We start from the raw sequence: 13,570 nt of genomic DNA, 5'->3' as shown, positions 1-13,570 counted from the left end.
TGTAGTAAAACCCTGACAAGAGTGTGTTTGCCATTACCTAATGAAATGTAAACAGAGCGAGTCACACACAACCAAAAAGACTCTCAGACTTCGGAATGTAAGCTAGGTGTCAAAAATAGCCATATACAGACAGAGAGAGCACACACAAAACACACACACACACACACACACTCGAGAGTTGATACGGGGTCAGAGATGACGTGAGCTTAAAAAGCTGCAACACGAGATTGACGCAGCCGCCATGATGACTTCTCTAGAAGCTGGCCGAGTTTGGCCAAGCGCTCTGAGCCGTATTCCAGAGCGCTGAGGTCTTCAGACAGGGAAGATCAGCTCCTATAAACAGGCAGATGATGGTATTTGGATCCCAGGCTACAAACTCCCTTAAGAAACTTCCACACTAACTAAACAGTCCAAAACAAGACCAGAACAACAATTTATTATTGAATGTTGACCTGGAAGAAAGCCCAGAGGCAAACTTTTATCGCTCACTCTTAGCTCAAGACTTTTGAATTATGTTTCAGTATAAGTTTTTCCTTGGGAAAAATCAAAATAGACAATTTTTTCCAAATAATACAGTACAAGGATTTAACATGAATGTAGAAAAATGTAAAAACATAGCTCAGATAATTTGTGAATAATTGATAGTTATTTTTGCATTATTTATATACTATTACAGTATTTATTAATATTTTGTATAGCATTTCATTTTTATAATTTCAGTTTGTTTTAATTTTACTTTAAGTTTTAGTAATTTTATGTGCTTTTTTCATTTTTTTTTTTTACATTTCTGCGTAACTTTAATTGAATTTAATTTTCATTTTTGTAATTTTACTGTGTTTCAGTTCATTTTATCTATTTTATTTTTAATTTTATTATTTTATATACAACTTAAAAATATTTCAGTTAGTTTCCAGGGGAACATTTATCATTTTCATTAAAAATCTAATATCCAATTTTATTTTTGATTCAATTTTAGTTTATGTCATCTTTGTAGTTCAACTTAAACTTCAGCTACTGTTTCAAAGTAAATTTCAGTTAGTTGCCAGGTCAACATTTCTAATTTTCTTGTAATTATTTTATTTATTTATTTTTTATTTTTTTAATTCAAGTACAGAAAGCAATTTTAACAGTTTATGTTTTTTGACATAGTTCTTATAAACAATGACAACAGGCTTAACAGGCTATTTTAACGCGGTCGAGTTAACCTAGAAGGTAATTGCACCTGTCACCTAGTCATGCTGGCTACCATTTTTTATTCAGAAAAATATATTACCGTTGTCAGAAATACAATTAAGATATTAAAGAGGTGTTGTTTGTCATTTTTTTTCCCCTAGGTGTAGCAAGCTTGTGGGAGAGAACATATTAAACATATACTGAAATAATCATAGGCATTGAGTTGATTTGAAAAGCGGGCAGAGAGGAACATTTAGCCATGTGTCTCTGCTATATATAATCACAGCTGCCTTCATTTAAAGAAAGAAAACTATAAAATCATCCAAGAAAATCCTCTGAATTAGTTGCCATTTGGCATCTTCAGTCAAGAAAATCCAGATTAAATCATTCGTACTGCCAAGATTAAATCCATTAGCTGTCAGAAGTCTTTGCTAATGGATTTACTGACTGCAGTTTTAAAGCTGGTAAAGTCATGCATAACAATGCAAAGCACTTAAAAGGCAATTAACATCAGCTTTACATCAAAAGATGGCTGTAATGTCATAAAGTCACATGCTAATGTCAACCAACTTCACTGTACACAGTAGCATTCACCAGAGATTCAGGCTTCAACACCTCGCTGCTGGAAACAAATCCTATACAACATCTCTTCTCAGCATCTAGCCTTTGAAATGTTATTCGTCTGATGTCCTCATGCTATGCCTTGATCTGTTTGTCTTTTCTTTGGACGAGGATCGGTTTTTAAGGGCAGGGCAGGTTCATGCTTGATTGATGAATGCTAAGGCGAACCTGATAAGTCCTTACAGCTAAATAGGTTCAGGTTTAAAGCTGAAGTGAGCTGTTTTTTGAAGCTCCACGGAAATATGAGCTCAACCAATGAAGTGAGTTTGGGGCGGGACTATCTGTTTGTCTGACCAATTGCAGATGGGGAAATGTTCAAGAAACCTGTTTGAAAATTCATTGTTTTACGTATTTAATTATTATGTTTTGCGATGCTAGTAGCACAAAACTATACACTTAGACATAAAAATATCAAACATGACATCATGCAGATTTGGAGCTCAAAAAATATTTCTTATTATCAATGCAGAACAGTTGTGCGGCTTAATATTTCTTAATTATTCGATGAATAGAAAGTTCATAAGAATGACATTTATTTGAAATAGATATCTTTGGCAACATTATAAAAGTTTACGGTCGTTTTTCATCAAACTGATGCATCCATGCTAAATAAAATTAATAATTTCTTTAAAGTTAATGAATAAATCATAATACTCAGCAAGAAAATAATGAAGGACAGCTATATAATTTCTCAGAGTCATTAATTATGAGGTGATGTGCATCTTATTTTGTCCAGAATAATTTTTTTTCTTCTTCTTTTTTTTTTTTTTTTTACTTAAAACATGAATAATGTTACATTATATAATATAATGGTTGATGTTTATTAAAATAACTGAAAAGATAATAAAAAATGTAAAAAAAAAAAAATACATTTAAATTTTTTTTTTGTCTTAGCTGAATTAAAATAAAAAACAGTTATTGCAACTTTTTATCTCAAAATTCTGTTTTTTTTTCCTCAGACTTGCGTTATATAAACTCAGCTGCAAGAAATAAAGACAGAATTGCAAGATAAAAACTAAATTCTGTCTTTTTTCTTTGAGTTTATATCTCGCAATTCTGATTTTTTTTCTCAGAATTGTTAGATATAAACTGGCAATTGTGTGTTATAAAATCCAATTTTGAGAGGGAAAAAAGTCTGATATGTTCTCAGAATTGCAAGTTTATATCTCAACTTGCATTTGCAGGTTTATTTCTCATAATTGCGAGTTTATATCACGCATTTCTGAAAAAAAGTCAAATTAGCGAGTTTATATCTCGAAATTCTGACTATAACTTGCAATTGCAAGTTTATTTCTCTGAATTGCAAGTAATATCAGAAAAAAAGGAAAATTAGCAAATTTATATCTTGAAATTTTGACTTAACTTGAAATTGCAAGTTTATTTCTCAGAATTGTGAGTTTATATCACACAATTCTGAAAAAAGTCAGATTAGCGAGTTTATATCTCGCAATTCTATAAAAAAGTAAAATTAGCGAGTTTACATCTTTCAATTCTGACTTTATAACTTGCAATTGCAAGTTTATTTCTCAGAAATGCGAGTTTATATCACACAATTCAGAAAAAAAGTAAAATTAGCGAGTTACTATCTCGCAATTCTGACTTTATAACTTGCAATTGCAAGTTTATTTCTCCGAATTGCAAGTTTATGTCACGCAATTCTGAAAAAAAGTAAAATTAGTGAGTTTATATCTTGCAATTCTGACTTTATAACTCGCAACTGCAAGTTTATTTCTCAGAATTGCAAGTTTATATCACAATTTTTTTTTATTTTATATTTAGTGGCAGAAACAGGCTTCCATACTTAGCTACAGACTAAATGGAATCCGTAGGTAACTAATAAACCCAAATTCAATTGAAGTGCATTTGCAGGTGTACAAATCTCATCTATTTTACATTGGCTATGAACATCCTGTTTAGCATTCAGATTTATTCTCCAAGGTCAAAGGAGCGCGCGTTACCAGCAAACAGCGCCATTAAACTGGGAAGAACCCTCTGGTGTGTTGCATAATTGCGCTAACTCGAGCCAAAATGGAGAGATAAGTATTAAAGCGGAGTGCTGGTCCTCCCTACTACTAGTTGATCTCAACTTCACCTCTGTCTCGTCAAACTGGTACCTGTGAGGGCTGCTGGGAAGGGAAAGCATATTTGACTATATTCAGTCAAATGATTTGCATGATATGCAAACGGCCTGTTGAAAGCATAGATACTTATTTGTGTTGTGTTTCTGGATCAGTATGTGTGTGTGTCTGCACCAGTGTGTTTTAGATGCCAGGTCATGTGATACCTGTTCTAATTATATCATCTAAAAGAAGGCCATCCACGGTCTGTTCTAATCGTTAAACCACGAGCTGCCCTCATAACGCAGTGACATACATAAAAATACCACATGAAACAGATCTAATGTTTTTTAAAAAAAACCTCTTATAAAAAGTGATTAAAAAATTAGCTCCCAATGGTAACTATAAAATTAAACATGAACTTTCTAATGAGACAAAAGCATTTTTAAACTTCAAAGTTACAAACACCAATGCACTGCACACAAGGCAAGCACATTTGCATAGAGTCAAATGTTTTTTGGCCTCACAACGAGGCGTTTTCATGGCTGAGAATGCACCTACTTGGTCCGTTTTGACCTACACTTAGAACTTCCTGTTCCCGCCAAAACCTATGCAGTGGCCATCTTGGCTCTGTGAGCCATATGGCTGGTCTGTTTCTTGTTAGAGATGAGGAAACCGGCCAGCCGGCTCAAACATCTCTCACCCACGTCAGCTTCACTCACGAGCCACTTTTCCACTCTATGATCTTCCATTTCGCTCAGAGCAAAAAAAAAAAAAAAAGTGTAAAACAACACCGAATTCATAGCTAGTTTCACTCTCTCGCTCTCTTTTTGTCCCTCTGAAAAATCACTGTTATTTTTTTTTATAGGTTCTTTTTTCCTTCGTATTAAAGCTCTCCTTTTCTGTCGGTTTTATTTAGTTCATTTGTTGTCACATTCTCTCCCTCTCTCTGTCAGTCTGGCAATATTTATACAGGCAGAGATAACAGATCTATCATTCTGTCAGATGGAGGGATGATAGATAAAGCTGAGCAGTGTGTGTGTGTGTGTGTGTGTGTGTCTGGACTTTGGCCCATGGCAGTCAGCGTCAGCAGCCTCACAGTGTGCTTTTCATCCAGCCAGCACGATTCAACATGGCCAAAAGTGCTGTTACACACACACACACTAGACAATGTTCTTCTGTCCACATCTGCACTGAAACAATTTCTTTAGATCTTTACCTCTCTTTCTCTCTCAAACACACACAACCACATGAGGCCAGTGCTAGATTCACGACTCTCACTGGCATTTATTCACAGTAGGTCTTCTCATACGACTCGAGTCGTCTGACGCAAAACACGTGTTCATAGTTCATCTGTTTTTCAATTTTCCTCCTTGAGAAATCAGAACTGTTGCTCCAGAGCTGTGCGGTATGATGACATATATTAATAATTGTAACAAATTATCTCGCCCTTTAGTTGGCATTTATTCGATTCCAAACAAAAGGTCAACAAAATAGTGTTTATTAAATTAAATTAAATCTCAAGAAAAAAATAATTAAGTTTACTCTATTACTGTGATATAAAATATATATTATATATTTTATAGAAATAAATTAAATGCTATAAATAGCTATATTATAATATAACATAATATAGTACAAGAAAATACAAAACATTTTAGGTAAATACACTAGTATTTAAACATTTGGGATCAGTGTGTTTTTTAAATTATTTTAGGAAATTAATACTTTTATTCAGCAAGAAAACATTAAAATGACTAAAAAAGTGTCAGTTTGTCAACATTTAAAATGTTACAAAAGATTTATATTTTTAAATAAACACTGTTCTTGTATACCTTCTATTTATTAAAGAATCCTAAAAAAATGTATCACGGTTTTCACAAAAATATATTGTAAGTAAGTTTTCAGCTGTTATAATAAGAAATGTTTCTTGAGCAGCAAGCATATTAAAATGATTTCTGAAGGATCATGTGACACTGAAGACTGGAGTAATGATGCTGAAAATACAGCTTTGCATTAAAGGAACAAATTACATTTTAAAATATATTTAAATAGAAAACAGCTATTTTAAACTGTAACAATATTTCACGATACAAATGTACTTTTGATTGAATAAATGCTTTGGTAAGCATAAGAGACTTATTTCAAAACCATGAAAAAAAAAAAACTTACTGACTTCAAACTTTAAAACAGTAATGTATAAAACAGCTTATAAATTCTAATAGTATAATATAATACAATATAATCATTTACTGTGCTATTTACATACTATTTGAAAACCATAAAAATGAATGGCATTACTTTCATGGTAATGTCCAAAAAACCTATAGTACTTTTTTTGTAAATGCTGTATATTTTTTAAAAGTGTCTCAACTACTGCATGTGTCCAATATAAACAGATGTCTGTGTGTGTATGTATGTGTGAGTGAGTGTGTGTCTGTGGAGGGGAACACCTGAAACATTGCCAAGGTTTCCCAGCAGACCTGAGATTTAGCTTGAACCCCCCTGCCAGTGTGTCTGTGTGTGTGTGTATTTGCTTTTCTCTTGCCGTGTAAAAATAGATGGAAAATTACAAAGTGGCATTCCCTACTGCTCTGGAAGGAAGTGGTCACACACTCACACACACTCACATTCACACACACTTACAGTGCGTGGAGTTGTTTGTGAAGTCCTGGCGATACAAATTAGCACCTAATAAACTCATAACTGACGTCTGTAATATTTCAGCAAATTTAAACATTTTAATAATTCAGCACATGTGGTCTTTTTAATATTTAAAGATATTTAGTTATATGAATAATTTAGTAGCTCCACACTAAGCCAAACACCGGACGACATGAAGCAGAGTAATGTATTAGGAGAACTTCACAGAAGCTTATTTTGGACAGATGTGACATAGGCCATAATTCATTTATCAAAGCATAAGGCGTAAACTGGAAAAACCCTTTAGACATGCTTGCTAAGACAAATCACTAATATTATTGCTCATATGTTTGATTTTCAAAACTCACTTCATTTGCACTATGCACATGAATGATATGTCAGATTATGTGGATTAATGAGAAAAAGTGTGCTAAAAAAGTGCTTGGCGGATGATAAAACATAAAAAACCCCATAGATGAATGAATGGACATGAGTAATATCATATCACAAACACAATAACAGAGAACTAGAGGTGGGAAAATACCCTTAACACCCTAGCAACCAACTAGCAACACCCTAGCAACCACCCAGCATACCCTAACAACACTCTCAAAACGTTCTAAATAACTTAGCGACCACAGAAATGTCCTGAAAACCATCCACAATTCCCTTGCATCACCACTACTCACATTTTCCTTTGAAAAAAATTAGCAAAAAATCAATTTAAAACAAATATATATATATATATATATATATATATATATATATATATATATATATATACCCACACCTTTTTGTGAGTAGAGGTGATGCAAGGGAACTGGATCTCAAAATTTGGATTTCGATTTATCGGCCAACATATCGATTATCTGCTTTCATATGTAAAGAAGTATTGGTTATTAATTCATTAATTAATTAATTAATTTATTAATTTATTTATTTATTTATTTGTTGTATTGGTTATAATCATAATTATCGGTTATCGGTTAATAATTTTTTTTTTTTTTGTGAAGAAAATGCGAGTAGTGGTGATGCAAGAGAATTGGCTCTCAAAAATTATATAAAAATTTGCATTTGGACTTTATTAAAAGAATGATCGGGTATCAGTTAATTAATTAATTAGTTGTATCAGTTATAATCAGAATTATTGGTTATTGTTTAATACAAAAATGTTTTCCCCTGAAGAAAATGTGAGTAGTGGTGATGCAAAGGAAACTGGCTCTTAAAAATAATTTTAAAATTTGCATTTAGATTTATCGGCCAACATATCAGTTATTGGTTTCGCATATATAAAGAATTACCGGTTATTGGTATTGGCCACAATTTTTATAGATAGATAGATAGATAGTATTAATTTTATACTGATTTTCATCCAACATACTGGTTTGCATGTATAAAAAATTATCGGTATTGGCAAATATCCCTACCCCTATATATATTTTATATTTATAATATAATATTTCTTTTTCTTTTTTTTTTAATTTACATCATACATATAAATATATATATATATATGTGTGTGTGTGTGCATGTAATGTTAAGATGTTTTACTTTATATAAAATATGGAAATAATTATAAACGTAATTATAAACGTATAAAAAACAAAAATGCAAATTAATTAATTATATTAAATGCTATTAATTAGATAAAATAATAACACTTATAAAACTCACATTAGCAGTGTTTAATTTTTTTTTAACAATAATGTTAAAAAAATCCCCCTATAAACACCAAACAATATATGCATCCAAACGGCAGAAAGTTGCGAGAGCCCTATTTCTTCTGCTAGGCATTACAGACTCTGTCTTTGTTGACTCAGACTTTCTGAGAGCGCCAGTCTCAGGGTCTGCACTGATGGATGTGATTTTTGGTGTTATTAGAGGGAAAAGAAGGGCTCATAGAGGAGGATCAGATCCCTGTGGAGTTACTGGCTGGTATCAGCCTGTTCATCATGAAGGATTTGGATCTGAAGAGAGCAAATACTCCATTTAGACCTCAGGACGGGAAACGGGAATGGCAGAAAACATGCATTAGCTTCTGCGAGCGGCCTCTCTCTGTGTATATTTCTCATATTTCTGGGATTTGTACTAGTACCAGTGGCTTTGAGCTGAATAGCCGAAGGGTTTAAAAATACAATATAGCCATGTAATTATCAGCATTATCTGAAAACCATTATTGTGAACGCCAAATCGGCAAAACGCTCAGTTACTCTCTTACTCATCCAGGCTCGGGTTCTGGTGGTTTCAGAGTACTGAGTGTCTCTTCGACTCGACCAAACGAGGAACTGTACCAAAACGGCAGAAAAGAGCAGAGACCTCAGCCTGCCTTGTCCAAACATAAGAGATTCAGTGTGTTATTACAAGGCAGCAAAGTACAGAATAATCAGTTTATGTTTAGTCTTCTTCTAAGAGAGACCTGGATTTGAACATGCATTGAAATGTTTTGCAACTCTGAGAGTTTACAGGAATTTCTCTATGCAAAACATTTAGGATTCCTATCATATAAAGGTCAAGGCTTGCTTTCTTTGTGACAATGATCATCACGGTTTCAATAACAATCATGACAACAATGCTGGTGTGTTGCCATGGTGATGGGTCCTTCAATAAGAATTATGGGCTAGACTACTACGCTTGTAAAAGAAATTCCTATATAAAAGTCCCTGCGCTTTACAGTGCAGTTGATTTACATTTTTATATAGTGTGTGGAATGCTCATGTTGGCATCCAAAGTAAGAGAGAAGAAGGAATTAAAGGCTAAAGACACAGCTGTGTCATTCTGAGGTAAAACACTGAGCCATTCATACAGCTAGATAATATGGAAAATAATCTTGCTTATTTTCATGCTCATAAAAGTGCTATTTGACTAGTAAAACCGTTAAACTACTAAAACCTGGTAAAAAATTAATAAATGAATGAAGTCTGAATATTTGCATTAAAGGGAAATGTTAAAAAAAAAACTGCTGTGGCCTAGTGGTTGGTGCACATGCTTTGACACATTAAGCCTGTTTATATGGGCAAAAAGAGTTTTTGTCTGGCTTGCACCATCTTTAATTTTTGCTTCTCTTCCTGTTCTGCATTTCCTGTTCTTTCTCTATCAAGATTGTGTCAAAGACAAAAACAAAAAACAAAATACAATAATGCAAAATAAATAAAATGTTAAAAATAACATAATAATAGGCCAGACATAAAATCAAAAATATAAATAAAAAATAATACATGTAAAAAAAAAAAAAAAACTAATAAATAAAACATTTTAAAAAAATAATAATAAAAGGCCAGATATAAAATATACAAATAAAAAATGATCAATGTAAAAAAAGAATATGTTACACATGCTCAAAAATAAAATACAATAACAAATAATCCATAAAAAATAAAATGTAAAATAATAAAATGTTAAAAATAAAATCATGATAAAAGGCCAGATATACAACAAAAAAATATAAATAAAAAATTATATTTGTAAAAAAAAAGAATGTATAAAAAAATATATATATAATAAAATGTTAAAAATAAAATAATAATAAAAGGCCAGATTTATATATATATATATATATATATATATATATATAGATAGATAGATAGATAGATAGATAGATAGATAGACATAAAATGTAAAAAAAAAAAAAAAAAAAAAAAAAAAATGTCAAAAATTTTCAAAAATAAAATACAATTTCACAAATAATTAATATAAAATAAAATGTTAAAAATAAAAGGCCAAAAATAACATAAAAATATCCAAATACACAAATGTGTCACAAATGGTCAAAAATCAAATACATACAAGCAAAACTATTAAATAACAAAAATCATAAAAAATAAAAATAATAAAATAATAATAAAATGTCAAAAATATAATTAGAAATAATAAACAGCAAAAATTAAAATAGGAACAATAAAAAATAAAATTGAATTAAAAAAAATACAAATTGTATAAAAATACATCATAAAAATGTAAATAATTAACTTCATCATGTGACCAAAAGTAGATGTACTAAGTTAAGAAAGATGAGATGTACAGAGAGATTGCAGCCAGAATTTTGTTAGCATATCTATATACCTGAAATACCTGCAAATGGCAGTAACGTTCAAATCTGAGGTGTCTCTTACCTTCAGCGAGTCAAAGCACGCGATGACTCTTCCATTCTCCACCTGGCAGCTCTTAGCGGGATGTGCGAACTTGCACTCGGCGTCGGTGCGAGCGCACGTTCCCCGCTGAAACTCCCGACACACCTCCAGCGTCAGCCATTTCGTGTCCCGCATGTGAGCCACATTCATCGCCATCTCAACACGCTTTAGCGGCAAGCAAACTTCAATTCCTTAAAATCCCAAAGTGCTTTGGGTGTGCTTGTGTTTGTCCTTTCAAGAATGTTCCTCTCCTTCTTAGATCATTAAGCTCCTCTTTCCTCGTGGATGCACACCAGGCCAAAGCAAAGAGAACAAAAAAATGTTGCTGCTAGGAAAAAGTGAACTGCAGTAATGGATCCAAAAGCAAAAAATTCTCGAATCTGATTGGCTGATTCAATAGTGCCCACTTCAGCTCTGTCTGTTTGTGTAGGGGTCGTTCGGGGTCACAGGGACTGTGGGGTTGTGCGGGCAGTCCTTTCACTGATGTGGGCAGCAAGCAGGCAGGAAAGCTGAGGCTGGTACTATAAGCAAGTCCAAGCAGCGGCAGACGCAAGAGAGGGCACGATATTCAGTACCCACCTGCAACAGAGAGGAAGACAGGAAAAGAACAGCTTCGTAAGACATTTCTAAAAGGCTCTTCAGCAAACATTTTCATCAAGTGAGTCTGTGATTAGATCCGTTCACTGTGGAGAAAGTTATGCACCTTTTACTCTTCACAAAAACTGAACCAAACTGAATTTGGTTTTTGATTACCATGAAAAGTTAGACTTGCAAAAAACAACAATAATTTATTATATAAGATTTTTTGTGTTTTTAAAGATGTCTGTTCTGCTTACCAAGCCTGCATTTATTGGAACCAAAGTAAAACAAAAACAGAAAAAATTCTGAAATATTTTTACTATTTAAAATAACTGCTTTTTATTTTAATGTATTTTAAAATGTAATTTATTCCTCTGATTTCAAAGCTGAATTTTTAGCATCATTACTGCAGTCGCATGATCTTTCAGAAATCATTCTAATATTCTGATTTGCTGCTCAAAAAACATTTATTATTATTATTATTATGTTGAAAACAGCTGAGTATAATTTTTTCAGGTTTTTAGGATGAATAGAAAGTTTAAAAGAACAGCATTTATGATGCTGAAATTCAGCTTTGATCACAGGAATAAATTACAATTTGAAATATATTCAAATAGAAAGCAGTTATTTTAAATAGTAAAAATATTTCACAATATTACTGTTTTTGTTTGTATTTTGGATCAAAAATCTTACTGTTCAAAGACTTTTGACTGGTAGTGTGTGTGTGTGTGTGTGTATAAAATAGAAATCTAAAAACAAAAGCATGCATTTATTATTTTAATTTTATTTTTGGATTATGTTTGTATGTGTGTGTGTGTATACAGTATATATATATATATATATATATATATATATATATATATATATATATATATATATATATATGTGTGTGTGTGTGTGTATAAAAATGTGCATTTATTATTATTTTATACATGTATATAATAAAAAATTCATGTTATATATGTATATTTACACACACGCATACATACATAAATATATAATAAAAATAAAATAATAATAAATGCATGTTTTTAGTTTTATTTATTCATTTTTATTTGTATATTTTTTAATTAATTAATTAATTAATTGACTAAAATGTATATAAAATATATATATTACTACTTGACCTAAAAATTCTCAAATAAACCATCTAATAAAGTTACGAATTAAAAACATATAAATACAAATTTAGGAAAAGGTGCAAAGAAGAATTTTCCTGGTTTAAAAACATTTAAATTTACAATGAAGGTTAAATGGCAAAATTAAATTTAAAATTATGGAAAAAGCCATAAAGGTCAAACAAACTGAAAGAGAAAAATGATATTATCTTTATCTTTATCACCTACAAAGTGTATAATGCTTACTATTTCTTTCAAACTAGCATGTGGAATGGAATGCATTATGCAACAATAAGCAGTTCAGACTTTATCATGCTACGTTATCATCACATGAACTCCTCGTTATGAGGCTATCACATGACCTCTGTTTACTGCAGCTAGGAATGTCTGATATCATCTCAGAAATAAACTCATTTTGCATTTTTGATTCAGTTTCATGTAAACTTGGGTGCACTGCAATATGAGACTCAGTATTCAATGCATATTATACTGCTTATTTTGGCAGATATAGCAGATTATCCAGTTATTCTGCATACAGAAAACACAAAATTCACTGGAATAGTACTAATCTTGTATACTATTTAGGACGACCAGCATGGGTAGAATTGAAACGCAGCCCATCCTCCACTTCATCACACTATCTCTCTGTGTCAATCGCCCTCGCTCTGTTTCTCACTCATTCTCTATTAGACTCTCACCAGCTGCATAAATCCTTCACACCCCTAAAAATGCCAGAAATGCACTGAAGTCTGCAGAATACTGTCAGTCCGAGCAAATAAAACATCGTCACACACATTCCTGGACTCACACACACCTCGCTGGCACAAACACACACTGGGCTCTGTTTTATGCAAACAAACACACACAAAGCAGCCCTTCACAATTTGAAGTTTCAGTCCAGGTTGAGGAAAACTGACCCAAAGAGAGCTGTGACGTATCGCTAAGAGAGACTGAGAAGGTGGAAAGTGAACGGCGAGGTCATTTCCTGTTTCTCTAAAGTATTGCGAGACCCGCGGTGAGCCAATCGTAGGAGGAGATGTAGCAATGTTCCCGGCCGCATGCCAGTTAAGAGCGGCAGACCAGACTGAGAGAGAGTGAGAAACAACACCTTTACTTTTACGACATAGTTACTCCAGTTATTGTTAAGAGAACTATGCTAGCTTGGTATTAGCCACCACTTCCAAAAAAAGAAAAGACTTTGACAGAATGAGGTTTATTACACAATGAGTCATATCTAGAGACCAGAATATTA

General features: G+C 32.3%; 1 protein-coding gene across 18 annotated transcripts in view; it reads right to left on the bottom strand.

The window, feature by feature from the left end:
* The window catches only part of mbnl1 (muscleblind-like splicing regulator 1), a 64,484-nt gene that overhangs the window by 30,576 nt on the left and 20,338 nt on the right, over positions 1-13,570 (bottom strand). For all 18 annotated transcript variants that reach the window (XM_051135173.1, XM_051135191.1, XM_051135141.1 and 15 more), the window contains exon 2: positions 10,604-11,200. In XM_051135173.1, the coding sequence (XP_050991130.1) occupies positions 10,604-10,777 (174 nt within the window). In that variant the 5' untranslated portion in view covers positions 10,778-11,200. The remainder of the gene's footprint in view (positions 1-10,603; positions 11,201-13,570) is intronic.

The sequence above is a fragment of the Labeo rohita genome, chromosome 2 (genome assembly GCF_022985175.1).
Source record: "Labeo rohita strain BAU-BD-2019 chromosome 2, IGBB_LRoh.1.0, whole genome shotgun sequence".
Lineage (NCBI taxonomy): Eukaryota > Metazoa > Chordata > Actinopteri > Cypriniformes > Cyprinidae > Labeo > Labeo rohita.
Note: the sequence above shows the minus strand (reverse complement) of the source record. Positions and strands in the feature narration are given on the sequence as shown.